Source organism: Helianthus annuus, chromosome 16, assembly GCF_002127325.2.
Source record: "Helianthus annuus cultivar XRQ/B chromosome 16, HanXRQr2.0-SUNRISE, whole genome shotgun sequence".
NCBI lineage: Eukaryota > Viridiplantae > Streptophyta > Magnoliopsida > Asterales > Asteraceae > Helianthus > Helianthus annuus.
Genome location: NC_035448.2, coordinates 186638967 through 186657118, shown reverse-complemented (window position 1 = coordinate 186657118; position 18152 = coordinate 186638967). Strand labels below are relative to the sequence as shown.

General features: G+C 39.9%; 2 protein-coding genes across 2 annotated transcripts; both read right to left on the bottom strand.

Moving 5' to 3' along the window:
- Positions 1–842: 842 nt before the first annotated feature.
- LOC118488317 (secreted RxLR effector protein 161-like) lies at positions 843–1586 on the bottom strand. Its single transcript, XM_035985688.1, has one exon. The coding sequence runs from the start codon at positions 1584–1586 to the stop codon at positions 843–845; it is 744 nt and encodes a 247-aa protein (XP_035841581.1).
- A 6289-nt stretch (positions 1587–7875) lies between these two features.
- Positions 7876–10299, bottom strand: LOC110923703. The gene is made up of 2 exons (XM_022167765.1): positions 9698–10299; positions 7876–7897 (listed from the first exon to the last, which is right to left on the bottom strand). Exons 1-2 carry the CDS (start codon positions 10297–10299, stop codon positions 7876–7878), a joined length of 624 nt encoding a protein of 207 aa, XP_022023457.1.
- Between the last annotated feature and the right edge of the window lie 7853 nt (positions 10300–18152).

Here is an 18152-nt window from a genome sequence, read left to right as displayed (position 1 = left end):
CTGATCACATGCATTGAAACCCAGCTTGACTAATGTACTTAGAAGATCACTTACGACATATGATAAGCGATGTCCAACACTTCTACTTTGCTGGTTGTCAAGTGTTACTTGGAGTTCCCCCAAACACTTCAGTAGGAAGTCTTAATTAATAAAATATCCCAATGAAGTGTTCGGAGGATCCCTTAGGGACACTTGGCTTTTCCCTTCTTGTTGTATACCTTTGTAGTTACTTGATCTGTTTGGTTATTAAATATGTCTTAGGTTTACATATATATATATATATAAGCATGAGTTATGCGGAGTGTCTGGTTTATTAACCTGCATGATGCATTAGAACTTTGAACTTGGTTGGCATTGAGTCTGTATTAGGAGAGTGGTGGCTTTCATTGTTGGCCCGAAATGATCTTTGATCTCTAGAATGAGCGTGATAAAATAAACTTGCATAAACAATAACTTGAATGTATGTACAAATCGAATGAGAGTATATGAATGTTACAAATGAAAACATACGATCCTATTTATAGTTTTCAACGGGTACGAGTGAAGAGTTGTGTCTCTTTGCGAATAGACGCGTCCCTTGAATGTGTGGCTGTGATTAATCATGAAGAGTCACGTTGTTTCCTGTCCATTCAATCCAACCGGTGCCTTCTTCTTGTCTTTGCCTTGTACCGATTCGGAAACAGTGTGAGGGAGGGACACACCCTTTCGGTAAGGGTGGTGGTTACCACCTTTCACTCTTGACAATATTGGTCCTTGTAGTTCATAACCGCTATATAACTATGTATTCTAATTATCTAACTAAGTGCTTGATGTTAAGAGATTAACCGGGTTTCATTCACCCCCTAATCTCGAACATCCATAAGTTGCTTCAAATCTTGAATCCCGAGCAGTTCCCTCGTTGTAGCAAACTTGATCCTTGCTAGTGCCTTTGTTAGTATATCTGCTCGTTGTAGTTCTCCACTTATGTGTTCCACAGTGATATCTTCGTTTTCCACACATTCTCTTATGAAATGATAGCGTGTGTCAATGTGCTTGCTTCTTCCATGAAAGACTGGATTTCTCATGAGTGCTATTGCTGAAACATTATCTACTCTGAGTGTTATCTTTTCTTCCTTCCAGCCTGTAATTTCACTTAACAATCTTTTAAGCCATAGTGCTTGGCATGCTGCTGCAGTGGCTGCCATGAATTCTGATTCGCATGATGATAGTGCCACTGTCTGTTGCTTCTGTGTACACCAGGTTATAGGTGATTCTCCGAAGTAGAATACCAGACCAGTTGTTCCTTTTCCTTTGTCTGTATTAACTCCAAAACTACTATCACTATAACCTGTGATCTTACATCCTCCTTGCCTTTTGTAGATGATTCCATGCTCTTTAGTTCCTTTGATGTAACGTAGTATTTGCTTTACTGCTTTCAAGTGTTGTTCCTTCGGTTCTTGCATGAATCTACTAAGTAGCCTGACTGGGTAACATAGATCTGGCCTTGTATGCAATAAGTACCTGAGAGAACCTATCAGGCTTCTGTAGTGTGTTGCATCTACTAGATCTCCTTCTTCAGTCTTTGTTAATTGAGTTCCTGGAGTCATGGGAGTCTTTGTGTCATTGCAGGATAACATATCGGCGTCTTTGAGTATCTTGTTAATATATCATGTCTGCTTGATGCCTATCTCACCCCCTGCTTGAATTACTTCTATTCCCAGATAGTATGCTAGCAATCCTAGATCGCTCATATCAAATTTGTTCTTCATCTGAGATTTGAAGATGTCTATCTCCTTTTTTGATGTTCCAGTGACTATTAAGTCATCAACATAGACTCCAACTATTAGCTTAGAAGTTTCACTTGTCCTTGTATAGATTGCATTTTCTAAAGTGCACTTCTTGAAGTTAAGTGACTTTAGGGTTTGATCTAACTTCGTATTCCAAGCTCTTGGTGCTTGTCTCAATCCATACAGAGCTTTAGCTAGTCTATAAACCTTTCCTTCATTTCCTGGCTTTACAAATCCTTCTGGTTGTGATACATAGACTTCCTCCTTGAGGTCTCCCTGTAAGAATGCAGATTTCACATCTAAGTGATGTACCTCCCAACTTTGATATGCTGCTAAAGCCAACATTAGCCGTACTGTTTCCATACGTGCTACTGGTGCAAAGAATTCGTCAAAGACTATTCCGTGTTGCTGAACATATCCTTTTGCAACCAGTCTTGCCTTGTGTCTGACAATGTTTCCGTTTGCATCTTTCTTAGTCTTGAATACCCACTTTAAACCTATTGCCTTGTGATCTCTTGGCAACTCCGTCAAACTCCAAGTGTTATTCTTGTTCATTGAGTCTAACTCAGCCTTCATTGCTTCAATCCATTTTCTGTCACTAGATGCTTCCTTGTAATTCCTTTGTTCTTCTTCAGCAAGTAATAATTCATGTGGATGTACTTGAATTTCCTCTGTCTCTTCGTATAATTCTTCAAGACTTCTCAGTTTTACTTTTACTGGAGTGTCACTAATACTTTCTGTTGTACTTTCGGAGGTGGATGGACCTCCACTTGATAAACTGCTTGAGCTTCCTGCTGAGTTCTGATTGTACGAATGTGCTGGCAGGGTTACATAGGAGTCTTGTTCTTCTGTCTGATCTACTCCTGAATCATCATGATGTGGCCCGCTATTGCCAGGACTACTTGGTTCATTTTCTTCTAACTCTGGTGGGTTGTTATCTTCTTGAATGACAAAGTTTGTCCATTCGGGATTCCCTGAATCTACTGTTTCCATATAACTATTCCAGTTCCATGGTCGACCTTCCATGAACTTTACATCTCTACTGACACATATCTTGTTCTTCGTCGGATCATATAATCTGTATGCCTTTGATCCTTCTTCTATTCCAAGGTAAACCATAGGTGCACTTCTATCATCTAACTTCTTTTGTTGAAATGGTAGTACCTTAGCATAAGCTGTGCAGCCAAAGACCTTCAAGTGTTCCAGATTTGGCTTCCTTCCTTTCAGTGCTTCATATGGTGTCTTGTTCACCAGGGCTTTAGTTGGAACCCTGTTTAGTACATATATCGTGTGTCGTATTGCTTCACCCCAAAAGTTCTGTGGCATGTTCATTGCCTTTAGCATACTGCGAGTAGTGGATAACATCGTCCTGTTTCGCCTTTCTACTACTCCATTTTGCTGTGGGGAGTACGGTGCTGTGAGCTGTCTTGCTATGCCGTTGGTTTTGCAATACTTGTTGAATTCAGCCGATGTGAATTCACCTCCTCTATCCGTCTTTAGCATTTTTAACTTGGCCTGCGCTTCCTTTTCCACCTTTTCTTTGAAATCCTTAAAAGTTTTGAATGCTTGATCCTTGGAAGTTAGTAAATATGCCCACATGTAGCGAGTATAATCGTCTACAAGTAAGAATATATACTTCTTCCCAGCATGTGTTGGTCGGGATATAGGACCACACAAATCTCCATAGACTAAGTCCAGAGGTTTTAAAGATCTGAACTTCGCCTGATTTGGAAATGGTGCCCTACTATGCTTTCCTAATAAGCATGCGTCACAGATTTGACTAGCATGACTTATTTGAGGAACTCCATATACCAAGTTCTTACGAGTCATTTCCTTGATAGCATCGAAGTGCAAATGGCCTAACCTTGCGTGCCATAACCATGCTATGTCTTCGGTTTTTGAGAGCAGGCAGATTGGTTTTCCAGTCTTCAGTTTGACTTTGTACAGCTTGTTCTTCATTCTCTTGACTCGTATTAGTAGCTTTCTATTTCGATCTCGGATAGTAAGTAGATCTTTGTCCATAACCACTTTGCAACCGTTTTCTGTAAGTTGTCCGAGGCTCAATATGTTGTTTTTCAGACATGGAATGTAGTATACTTGAGAAACAATCTTTTGTTCTTGGTTCAGACATTCCAGCAGTATTGAACCTTTGCCTTTAATTTCTACGTGCGACCCGTCACCGAACCGTACTTGCCCTGTCACTGTTTCATCTAACTCTTTGAAGTGACTTCGCACTCCTGTCATGTGGTTGTTGGCCCCGTTGTCTAAGTACCATAGACTTTCATCTACTGAGGCGTAACTTGTTGGTTCTATACGTTCTTCGTTTAGTAGAACCCTTTCTTGAACAATGTTTTCTTCTTGTATTGCCATTAGTAATACGGGTGCTTCGTCTTCCTCGACGAGATTTGAATGTTCTTGTATTTCGTCTTTCTCAGAACAGTCCTTCTTGAAGTGTCCAAACTTCTGACACTTAAAACATTGGATCTTACTTAAGTCGGTTCTTGCAAACTTCCTCCAATTTCTAGAATTTCCATTTCTAGATCTAGATGTAGATCCTTCGTTTCTGGGACTTTGCCTATTTCCGTTGTTTCGCCAATTTCCACGCGTTTCGTTAAACCTACCACGACCGCGGTTTCCAGCACTACAAGAAAACTGGGGTTTTTAGTACACGCAAAAGCGTCCTAAAATGCTATTTTATAGGACCTTTCATTTAATAGGACCAACGGTAAAAGCGTTTCATGTAAAGGGGTCGTAATAAGTCTCGGAACTAAAAAAGCGTCCTAACATCTCAAATAAGATAATGAAACCCATTTTATGGTCGCGTAATATGTCTTTGAACAACCAAAATAGTGTCCTAATAAAAACATATTAGGACACTTTTACGATGTTCTAACATGTGCTTACATACTTTTAATTTTTTGATACACTTACAAGCGTCCTTAGAAATTAATTAATAGGACCCTTATGATGTTACATTATAGCTAATTTAGTACCAAGAAAAGGGTCCTAATATAGCAAATAAGATTATGAAACCAATTTTATGGTCGCATAATATGTCTATAGACAACTTAAATTGCGTCCTAAAAAGAACATATTAGGACACTTTTACAATGTTCTAATATGGGATTACCTACTTTTACAAGCGTCCTTAAAAATTAATTTATAGGTCCCTTATGATGTAACGTTGTAGCTAATTTAATATCAAGAAAATGGTCCTAATATCCCAAATAAGATTATAAAACCAATTTTAAAAACAGACCATCAACATATAACATCCTAATAGTTACTGTATAACATCAACTAGTGAAAGAAATAAAACTTCATTATATTTCAAATAAGCATGTTCATAACAAAAACACTAACCATAAATAAGTTCTAACATTATCTAACATAAAATCTTAACATTTAACAAAGAATTTAAAACAATTAAAGAAATAAGAAGCATAAAATCTTGAGTCATCGTGCGTCCTCAATCCTCATGTACTACCTACAAATAAACCATCCATGTATAAGTATTAAGTTCCATGATATTAAAATTATTTGTATCACAAGTTTAACAAATACATACCGAGATGAATGGATAGGGCCATGCGATATGCACCAATACAATCTTGAATTGTAGAAAATAAACCATATGGTTTTACCAAGTTTTCATCTTTTTTTTATTGGTACTTGAACGTTTACCTCACACCATTGTGGTCCAATCTCTGTACCACCAACTAGATCATTTGGATCCAAGCGTTGGACCCTTCCTCTTGCTACAGTCTTGGTAGAGTTTAGAATGCTTTTGAGGAAAACTTCATCTCTGACCTAGATTTTAGTTTTCAACAAATATTTATTAAACTCTAGTCATAATAGTGCAAAAAATCATTTTACAAAAAAATTAATAAAGTTTTTCACTAGCAGGCTAACATTTTTATAGAAAAACTAAGGAAAATTGGTTTTTAATAATCCCACGTTTACAATCTTGTACACAATAATGCCCAAATCATATCAGAATCAGTGCTTATAAGTAAACCTGGCAAACAGGTCGGGTCAGGTCCTTGTATGATGGGCACTAGGGGTTGTACACTTTGAGTGTGCGACAACTCAATCTATTCAAAATATGTTTGTCAAATTCCGTCCAATCAAAACACCATTCAAATATTTCTAACACCAACTCCTAATTTGCTTTATTAACGGTGAACAATTCAAGTAACAACCCAAATACAGACCATCATGCAAATTATAAACACCTAAGTTTTATTATTTGATAATGATACCATTTAATAATTTATAATAGTATTAATCCTATTATGATTTAAATAATACTATTCCCTCTTTATTAGTAGGATCATTATAATAAACACTTGAAGGCATGTTGTAGTTTATTATAATGATCATAATACGTAACAAATTATTAACGGATTGGGATTTAATAATTAAATTATCAGAGTTAATCTACAATTATAAACTACAGTTCCAAATTCAAATTCCTGAACTTATATAATATTTACCGATTATTGTTGCACATTCTGAGCATGTTACGACTAACCCGTCATGGAATTAATTACCACACCGAATCATTTACCACGTTAACATTATACCGAGTCTTAGCATATAATCATCTGATTATCTCCAAAACATGATGTCTTAATTACTATGTAACACTCGACCCAAAACTATCAGATTAAGTATGACCTATAACAAAATCTACAAAGTCGATCAAGCATCCTCCACTAATAAACCCTATCATCAGCATTCTAAACAAACCGTAGATTTTAAGCCAAATAAACCCACTGTTGTATCAATTCTTATCATGTAACCAAGTCAAAAACCAAAATCGACCAAGAACCATAAGGAATTTAGAACAACCAATCGGTCAACAATCATCAGACTTTTAATAACAGTTCATTATCTAAAATTTTATTGTTATGTATTCTAAACAACATTCATTATTCCAATCAATCAATTCTAAATCAGATCGTTTGCACAATGCATACACTAGTTCATTGCAACTTTCACAGTCATTTACAAAGTCAAGAAGCACAAAAGAATGCAAAACAGTTTTAGAACATTCACTGACCATGGGGTTACGAAGCAAGGAAAGGGTATGCGGCTGTCCTGGGGTTCCTCCTCCACTGATTTCATTTGGACTGAGACTCGAGAACCATCACCGCTCTGCCGTCATCCGAGAGCCCGTCGACATCGTCGCAACCGCCACCCGATAGAACCACCATCAATCCTGTCAGCCATTATCTTGCCGGAAAACGGCACACCGCCGTTAATTCTACCGCTGCAACTCTAACCAGAACAACACGTTGTGCGAGTCGGGCCCTAATCCGAAGCCTGTCCATCACCGCCGTGGCCCGACGGCCATCGTCGCCGTTGGCACCACCGCCTCCGTCGTCACTGGCTCCGGCTTCTCTCATCTCCGTCGTTTCTCTCTCTCTCTCTCTCTAGCAATCCTCTCTCTCTTGTTCTCTGCACGTTCTGGATGTTTGTGTGTAGGATGGAATGGCTTCACTGTTGTGGGTGTGGAACAAGGTGGGGAAGGTGGTGTTTGGGGTGCAGTGTTGGCGGACAAAAGAGGGGGCGTTGGAATCACGGCTCCGGTCGCCGGAATTTCTGATCAAGAAAGAGGGAAAGGGGAAGGAGTCATGTGTGCGGCTGAAGAGATGAGAGTATTTAGGGTTTTATGTTGATCAAAATGAGGGGTGAGTTGGGTTGGGTTTGGGTATGTGCGTATGGATCCGTAAAATATTATGTATCGTTTAACGAACTTGCCCGTTTAAATTATTAAATAAATATAGCGGTAAATACATATACCGTTGTGTGTTAAATTACTTATGCTTAGCTCGGGTTATCAGTTAAATGGCACATTTCGCTCCTTGCGGTTTATTATTTAATAAATAATAAAAAATAGTAATAATAACGATACTAAAATACCCTTCTCTCGATGGGGTCAGGGTCAAGGGTTCGAGTTGTCACATAGAGACCTACATAAGAACTTAATTTTTCGTTTGGTTTTGTGTATATTAATTGCTTGTTCTTGTTGTCTTTGTGCACAACCTCTGCTTCACATATTATTTTTCTATAAACTTGTTCATGGAGGGCATTTGATATCAATTCAGTAGATGTTAACAAGATTTCTAACCAAAAACCATTGGAAAATTTAATCTTACAACAATCCAAACACCAAAAAGATTACCTAAATTCACTAAGACAATCCTCATAATCAACAAAGTCTAGAAGCAACTAAAATACTAATGCGTTTTGGGACTTTGATCCATTAACAACCTTTGTGGTCAAAGAAGCCAAAGATGCACACCTAGGCACAAAAACGTCTAAACCTAAAAAAACTGCCCTCACCACCGGCCACCACCACCGCCGGCCATCACCACCACCACCACTCACCATCACCTCTCACCACTCACCACCACCACCGGCCACCACCACTACTCATAACCACCACCAGTCGCTACCACCACTACTCACCACCACCACCACCGGCCACCACTCACCGGCGACCACCACTACTCACCACCACCACTCACCGGCCACCACCACTACTCACCACAACCACCACCACTCACCGGCCACCACCACCACCACTCACCGGTCACCACCACTGCCGGCCACCAACACCGGCCACCACCACCGTCGGCCACCACCACCACCACTCACCGTCACCTCTCACCACCACCACCACCACCACCACTACTCACCACCACCACCACCGGCCACCACCACTACTCACCACCACTCACCAGCCACTACCACCACCACCACTCATCGGCCACCACCACTCATCGGCCACCACCACCTCTCACCGCCATCTCTCACAAGCACCACCAGCACCACCACCTCTCACCACCACCACTACCACCCCCACTCACCGACCACCACCACTACCACCGACCACCACCACTACTCACCACCACCACTCACCGGCCACCACCACTACTCACCACTCACCACTACCACTCACCGGCCACCACCACTACTCACCACCACCACCACTCACCACGACCACTCACCGGCCACCACCACCACCACTCACCGGCCACCACCAGCACTCACCACCACCTCTCACCACCACCACCACCACCACTCACCACCACCACTCACCGGCCATGATTAAGCGGGTCAGTAACCTAGTGTTATTATAAAACTCTAGCGAATAAACGTCCTATAAAACTTATGTTTTACGAGTCAAATATCAAGTGTCCTATTACGGTGTATTATAATAACACCATAATGATTAAGCGTCCTATAAAGGTTAAAGTTATAAGACCCTAGTGTCAAGTGTCCTATTATGTTATGTTATAATAGAACTCTAGCAAATAAGCGTCCTATAAAACTAATGTTTTATGACTCAAATATCAAGTGTCCTATTACGGTGTATTATAATAACACCACAATGATTAAGCATCCTATAAAGTTTAAAGTTATAAGACCGAAGTGTTAAGTGTCCTATTAAGTTAAGTTCTAATATGACTTCGACTAGAAAAGGTCCTATAACACTGAACATTTATGACTTAACTACCACGTGTCCTATTAAGTTATGTTATAATAGGACCTCAGATGATCAAGTGTCCTAATACAGTACAACATAATGGGACCCTAACAATTAAATGTCTTATAAAGTACTTTATTAGGATCTACATTTTAAGTGTCCTATTAAATTATATGATAATAGGACCCTAAAAAATCATCCATCCTATTAAATAGTTTTTTAGGACACCAGTTTAGTAGAGTATATTATAAAAGGACCCCAAAAGTTCATTAGTCCTATTAAATAGTTTTTTAGGACCCTCTTTTACAAGCGTCCCACAGAAAAGGTCCTAAAAAGCCATTTTTGTTGTAGTGCAGATTGTTTTCCTCTGGTGTTATCATGATGTGTGAACATAAGCCTATCTTGGCTTTCTCCTTGATTTCCTTTCTTTAACCTGAGTCGTTCTTCATATGTCTTTAACCTTCCGACCGCTTCTTCTAGCGTCATAGTTTCCAGATCGGAGTATTGTTCCATGGAGGCAACGATTTGAGTAAACTTATCCGGTATGCCATTTAGAAGTTTGCGTACTAGAGTCGGTTGACTCAATGTCGTTCCTACTTCAGTTGCCCGGGTAACGATACTATTAATCTTTGCGGTAAATGAATCAATAGTGTCGTCATCCTTCATTTGCAATAATTCAAATTCTGATAATAGCGTGTGCATACGCGCCTTTTGTACCCGATCAACACCAACGTGTCTAACCTTTAGATTATCCCAAATTTCCTTTGCAGTCTTACAACTTGCAACTTGCAATACAACATCTTCTGGTATTGCTTGAAACAGATATGCAATTGCAGACTTGTCTTTCTTAGTGTCTACCGTTGCATTTTCTACCGGTTCGATCGTTTCCCACAAACCATTCGCTTCAAGAATCGTCTTGATACGAATAGCCCAAACCGTATAGTTTGTTGGTTTCAGAATCGGACACTGAAACTGGGAAAGAGAATTTCCTTCTTTCTGTATTATTATCGGATTTTGTCCGGATGTTCCTGACATGTCTTCTTGTCGAACAATCTTCACTTTTACTATGTTTTTACTTTCTTGGTTTCAATAGATCTCAAACCCACGATTACCCGAGTCGTGTAACAATCAACCAATCAACCAGTCTAATTCGCACTAAACCCCGGAATCAAACAAACCCTAGATTCCTAACCAACCCTTCGGTTCAACCGATCACCCTAGAACCGAAATCAAAATTCTGAATTGAACTTGCGAATAAAAAAACGAAATTGAAACCTGATCGCGAATTCCCTGCGATGCCTTGTGATTCCCACGCCTAGAACCTGATGCTTTGATACCAATTTGTTGGCCCGAAATGATCTTTGATCTCTAGAATGAGCGTGATAAAATAAACTTGCATCAACAATAACTTGAATGTATGTACAAATCGAATGAGAGTATATGAATGTTACAAATGAAAACATACGATCCTATTTATAGTTTTTAACTGAAGCTATATATGATCAATACACAATAAGATGTACTCAAAAGTTTTCGTATTTTGATTTCAATAGAGGTTCGACACAAGGTTTACAATGAATAGCTCTCAACTCTTTGTTCTTAGGGTGTTGTGTTCTAAATGACAACAAAATTCCAAAAGACAAGGTGAAGTCAAACAATACCTATTCGGTTCAAACAACACTCAGATTTACAAACAACACCCCTTGGTGGTCAAACAACACACCAAGTCAAACGATATGCTACATATTTGAAAACTATCAAACGACAAGGAGATTTGTCACTTAAAGAACAAGTGTAAGGGCACTACATAGTTGCTGGTGAAGATTGATCAGTTGGTAATGTAAAGACACTCAGTGAGAGCTACAAACAACGTAAAGACATTGGGTAGATAAATCAAAGAATCATTAGCCATGATGTTGGAGAATATAAAACATTGGCAGCCGATCTCAAACAAATCACTATGACATCTCAACCAGTTTAATGGCTTTGATATCAATATATAATTTATACATATTGTAGTGTTTGAATTCTTACTAATTTGACTCAGGATGGAACCTCAAGTAATGAATCATTTTTGGAAGTACGTGTTTGTGGGTGACTGTATGTGTTTGCTTTGGAAATTGTCTGGTTTTCGCGTATAAACCTTCTAGATAGTTGATCAAGAATCAAACCTGGAAAAGGTTGTTTGGAGAAAATTATTGGTCTCTTTTCACTGACAGATAACCGAATGAAAACATCATAATTTCTGACGGATCACTCATGGTTCTTTTAACTTATTAAAATGTTTCATGACAATATCCGTTAGTAATTCTCCAACAAATGTGCCCATAAAATTTATTTGATGTTTTGAGCCGAATCAAAACATCAAAAATTTTGTCTTCTAGCTTTTCAAGAGTTTTGGTCTTTGGAATCACAGTTGGGGGCCTCATGTCAGCTTTAACATTCTTTGTGACTTTGAGATCCTACCTTGCAACACTTTCTATCTGAGCTTTGATCCGTACAACACTTAATCCTCTTTGATCTTATTTAAAATTTTTAATTCTTTCTGCAATGTCAACATCACCAACATTTATCCCCTTCTGTTTCTCAATCATGGCCCGGGCTCTAGCGTCATCAGCTCTTTTCTTGGCAGCTGCAGCTCTATCATTAATGATGTTTGGTGAGAATGTTAAGTATATGGGTAAGCTCCTTTTGTGAGGAGGCCATCGGTATATTCAGGTTTACGTAGGGGTGCAAACGAGCCGAATAGCTCGCGAGCTACTCAAGATCGGCTCGATAAAAACCTCGAACGAGCCGAGCCTTATCGAGCTTGAGCTTGAGCCCGAGCTTGAAACTAGGATTGATTAGATATCGAGCCCGTGCTCGAGCCTTGTATGTGCAGCTCGTTTAGGCTCGACGAGCCGTATCGAGCGTAGTATACTTTAGGGTTTGAACTATGTATGACTTTTTGGATGATCTAGATGTTCTTTTTTAATTGAGTTCTCAAACTATCGAGTCGAGCTCGATCCGAGCCTTGACTCATTAACTGCCAAAAAGGAGCTCGAGTCGAGCTTTAGTGTCACACCCCAACCGATGGCGGAAACATCGGGGTATGGCACTGAGCGAAAAAGATTGTCCAAGAGATTCCATAACAACTATAATTACCAAATATTTAATCATTACGTCCCATACCGTAACATATAAAGTAACACAGTTATTACAGACAATTTGTTCTCAAAGACAGATCATAGTTTCGACAACTGATAAATTGTTCAATTGGTTTCTAGACCTCCTAACTTGATTCTTGAACAGCAAGCATAGCATAAGCATCCTAAACACCTGTTACATATGTTAAAATAGAAGTGAATACACATAGTGTGAAGGTGAGCATACAAGTTTAATAGTATAATATATAGCGAAAGCGGTTTACGCAACAAGCATGTAACATGTTGAAAAGTGAAGCTAGCAAGTTATCGACAACGAAATATGCACAGACATGACTACGAGTTGTAGAATGCGCAACACATATCACCACTGTGACACGTGAAGTAAAACCCTTAACAACCCCTGTCCACGACAGGTGCTGAGTCCAAACTATAGTACTATTGTTGCTAAGGTGTCAGGCAACAATCACTATGTAAACATAACATATAAGCATTCATCGAGTAACACGTATAACATGCAGTAAAAGTTAGCGTATAAAAGTGTTTGCGTTGTGTGTCGATTGTGATTTGAAATAGGTAACGTATATATCACCCAAAAGTGCGTAAAGCTAAAAGGGTTCGAGTATACTCACAGATCATGTTGAATGAATAACACAGTCTTGGATTGAAGGGAGCGCTGGAGAGTTAGCCTGATTACAGAACGATAGCATAAACGATGAACAGTTGGTTAAACGGTGGCGAGGGAACTGAGTGACGGATAGTGATCCGATCGGATGACAATCTGGACGGATGACCATTCGGTCGGATAGTCATTCGTTTGGGGTAGATGTGTTTGTGTATGATGTGACTTTGAAGTTTTCGTTGTAGCATTTTAAAAAGAGAGAAGTATCTCTACCTTTCAGGTCGTCCGGTCGAACGGTCATCCGGACGGATGGTCATTCGCTCGGATGGCAATCCGTCCAAGTGAGATATTTCACTGATACAAGTCTCTTCATAGAATAGTCATTCGATTGGATGGTCATCCGATCGGATGACTATTCATTGGAAAGTGATATTTTTGAAGTTTTTGTAAAATTAGTTTAAGTGTTGAAAACCTTGAGTCATCCGTTCGGATTGTCGTTCAATCGGATGGCGATCCGATCGGAAGGCAATCCGCTTGGCAACATGTTCGTTTGTAAAACTTGTAAAAATTTGTCAAGATAAAAGGTTGCGGTTGAACCAAGACAATATGACAACGTGTTTAAACAACGGAAACTCCATCAAGTCCAAGTCATCCGATCGGATGGGAATCACCCCGTCCGATCAGTTAACTGTTCTTGACGGTACTTCATGTTCAACCCGTTAATTCGGTCATCTCTTAGATAGTAATCCGTTTTCAGACCGACACTTCACTAGAGAGTGAGTACAAGGCCTGAACGAGCTCAGATTCTATCGGTTTTATGTGAAAAGTTGAGAATGTTGAAGAAAAGTTTGAAACACTTCGGTTAAGTTTAGATTTAGGTGAAATCAGTGTTTAAAGGTTGTGGAAATCCTTTGGATCTGAGTTGTTCTTGGTGGAATGAGGTCACACTTTGGTGTTCATGAGAACCCTTGATGACATCATCCTAGAATAGCCCAAATCCACCGATTTCATGTGAAAAGTTAAGATTTGATGGTGAAATCGATGAGAAAGTGTGTGTAGATCAAGGAAGTACAAGATTTGAGATGAAAACTTACAAGATTCGCGATGAATCGAGAGAAAATAGGCCAAGAGTGTGCTGGTCGGAGAAGAGCTGTCACATCACATGAACAATGATGTGACAGGTGAGTATTTATAGGGGAAAGAGAGGAGGAGAGGCGGTGTAGTGATTCGATCGGATGGCCATCCGATCGGATGGTCATCCGGAAGGATGGCCATTCAATCGAATGGTCCTTCTATCGGATGGTTTGTGCGAGTTGGTTTTCGACTTTTGCTTCGTGCATTGAGCGTTGCGATGCGTTTAGCGAGTGTCGATTAGGCGATGCGATAGTTTTAAATAATAGTTACACAAATAACATAACTAACATACAACAACATAATTAACCTTGCGTTTCCAGTTCGCGATGAGATTGCGTTGTGATAGAGTTGTGAGTATTCACCACAAAACATATAAATAACATGCACAAGTAACACATAATAACACACACATGTAAAACAATATCCAGAACATGCGATTCAGGTTGCGATGCGATAGCGATGAGATTAGCGTTATGTAGATAGTGTTTAACTGCGATTTATTGCATTTACTCCACATAATACAACTAAAGTAACATAAATTATAGTATCGATTGACAAGGAAAAGGGTACAAGTAATAATTTAGCAAGGAATGGCAAATCGAATTAGCAATCTTTTCTTCCTTTGACTTCAAAAAGTCGGTTTGTTACATTTAGCTTGTTTTAACTCGCGCCATAGATGCTTAGATCGAGCTTTTGAGCCGAGCTTAAGTTTTAAGTTTTACTAACGAGCCGAGCTCGAGCCCAAAATCCAAGGCTCGAATCGAGCCGAGCTCGAGCTCGGGCTTTAGAAAGTTGTAACGAGCCTAGCTCGATTAAAGTAAGGCTCGGGCTCGGCTCGGCTCGTTTGCACCCCTAGGTTTAAGCTAGGCTTTAGCTTGGGGCATTTTGCTAACCAACTCCTTGAGTTTAGAGACCACAACACCCATCTATTTCGTCAGTTCCTAGTTCCTGAAACTGCTATTCTTGGGCATCATCCAAATTAATGGACTAATATGCTCCTCCCAAATACTTTAATGCACTTTTCAGAACAAGCTTCTAATAGTATTTTCGGGTATATATCAACATGCTGAGAAGGTCCAGCAGTTGTTGATCCAGCATGTGGAATAATGCCAAAACCAATAGGAGAGCACTCATATTTGTGTAAATCTATACCGAAACTCTGCTCGAATCAATATAGAATCCGTTAAACGTTCAAACCTTTGTTTATTGATTACATACCCTCGCTCGGTTATAGTGTAACTTGGATTCCGTACTCGTTACACCATTCATAACAAGAAATCCTTGTATTCGAGATCGATTTCAGGACCTACACTTTGTTCTTGATCCTTTTGGTTCCTTTTATCTTCTTTGATTAACGATTTGTTCTCATGCCATTAAATTGCTTCCGTAACTGCATCATTTGGTATCAAAACTCTTTGTTTGTCAAATGGCTCTGCGTGGTTGGAGATGCTTACTCAATTGTAGAATCGCATAGAATTATATTCGATTCACGTGCCCATGGTAGAGATAGATATTCTACTAGTAGATCCTCTAACAGAGGCAACCGTGGAATAGTACACACAAAAAGATAACAAGTTTGTAATAGGCTTGACTAATGATCATTGAGAACAACTAGGGCATGTTTGGTATGGGGTAATGGAATGGATGAGGTAATGGAATGGACTAGATAATGGAATGGACTAGATAATAGAATGGACAAGGTAATAGAGTAGATCACTACCATTCCATGTCTTGTTTGGTTACATGTAGGAATAGAACGAATCATTACATTGTGTTGTTTGGCAGACAAGAAAAAGAAAAAATGAAGGAATAAAATCGTTCGTGAGTGGCGGGGCGGGTGGTGGCAGCAGGGGTGATGGTGGGTAGGTAGTGGCGGTGGTGGTACGTGGTAGAGGAAATAGTCATGTCGATGGTAGTGGTAGGGGTTGGTAGCGGCGGCAGGTGGTGGCGGTGGCTGGTGGTGAATGTCGGTGGTGGGTGGCAGAAGCAACGGTGGGCGGTGGTTGATGTCAATGGTGGGTAGCGATAGCAATGGGTGGCAGTGGGTGGGGGTGAAAATCGGTGGTGGGTGGAGGCGCCGACGATGGTCAGCGACGGGCGGTGGTGGGTGGCGGACGGTGGTGGGCGGCAGGAGTGGGTGACGACGATGACGGTTGACGGTTGGCGGTGGTGTCAATGGTGGTCGGTGGCGGTGGTGGGAACGGTAGTGGGTTCTGCTGTTGTTAACAAATGATGAAACAGAGGATCAAATGAAAAAGAATGGGGTGGATGGAATGATTTTGAATGAATAGAATGTCTTGCGTAATGGGCGAATCCATTCCATTGACCAACAAAACACTGTTTCGTTCATTCCCTTTGAATGGTCCATTCAATTCCGTTTCTCATTCCTACATACCAAACACTACCTTATTATTGAACGAATAGATGATTCAGTTTCTATAGATAAGCTTGAGATAATTGAGCTAGGGATATTTCACAGTAAAAAACATAATTTTTTATTGTTTTCCTCACATTAGATTGTCAATAGAGTTTCTTTAGGAGCTTAACGCTATTGCATAAAAGGCACATGCGGACAATTTCAAATTAATCAAAGGGAAAATTACGAAATTGTTGGTCGACCAAGAGGGTTTTAAATTTTGTCACTCTCCTGCATCCTTGGAAGGACCACTGAGCTTGGGAAGAGTCTGCATGTTATGTTGATGCATCCATGTCCCTAGAAGCTGAAACCCGAAACGTGTCCCACATGTTTATGGGAAGAGTCAGAAGCGTCGGTGACTCTTCCAAAGCATCGGTGGACTCTTCCGAAGTGTCGGTGGACTCTCCGAAGCGTCGGTGGACACTTCCGAAGCGTCAGTGACTTTTCCGAAGCGTCGGTGGACTCTTCTGAAGCGTCCATGGACTCTTCAACATGATACGCCGACTCATCCCATGCTTAGTGGTCCTTCCAAGGACGCAGGAGAGTGACCAAATTGAAAACCCTCTTGGTCAACCAACATTTTCGTAATTTTCCCTTAATCAAAAGGTTTAGTCATTTTAGACAACCCTACTCTTCTATAAAACAGGTACTATATGTTAAGATTTTTTTACTCTGGAAAATATATTAAAAATGCCACAACGACAACTTGCGTATTACAAAGTGAAAATGTGTAATTTGCTAGGAATGTGAACTTAGTTGATTTGGGTTACAAATCCAATCTATCCGCTTCAAATTAACCTTTTTATTCATGCCTAAGATATCTATATGAGATGGAAAAATGATTGTTAGGTGTAAATGTGGTTTTAGAACATATTTAATGATTGATAAATGGGAAAATCACAAAAAAAGCCCCATTGACCAATAGAGTTATGAAATTAGCCTGGACTTTTTCTGAGATGTCAATATAGCATTGATATTGTCTCCTGTGCCACATGGCATAGCACATTACTCTCACGCGCCATCTTTAATATGCAATTTTGCTCCTGCGCTAACCCTTCATCTCCTATGTCAAACCCTTCGCCTCCTGCGTCACGCCCTCTTCTCCGGCACCATTCTATCCCATGCCACCATTTCCCCTGCACATTTTGCGTCTATCTCTCTATTTAAGTGGCAATTTAACAATTTTCATAGCTATTTTGATAATTTTATAGTCAGCATCACTATTTTGGGGTTTTTTCCTTGACAAAGGTAGATCTTATAATCAAAGAGATTTGTATTTTTGGTGTAAGTGAATTTCAAATGAATATAACTTGGCGCAAGACGGAACTATTAGGAATTATTCAGAACAAGCCTATTTTGTGGGGATTGTGTCTTTTTGGAAAGTGTCTGGTTTCCGACGGTCATCGGATCAAGCTTGAAAAAGGCTGTTTTGAGAATGTGTTTTTTGAATTAAAATGGCTTTTGACGATTTTCTGTCGTTAATACCCGTGTTTACTTGTAATGTGTGATTCCCTGGTTATAGGTGAAAGTTATGATCCTTACACATCCATAAGTTCGAGGGTTATATGGTAAT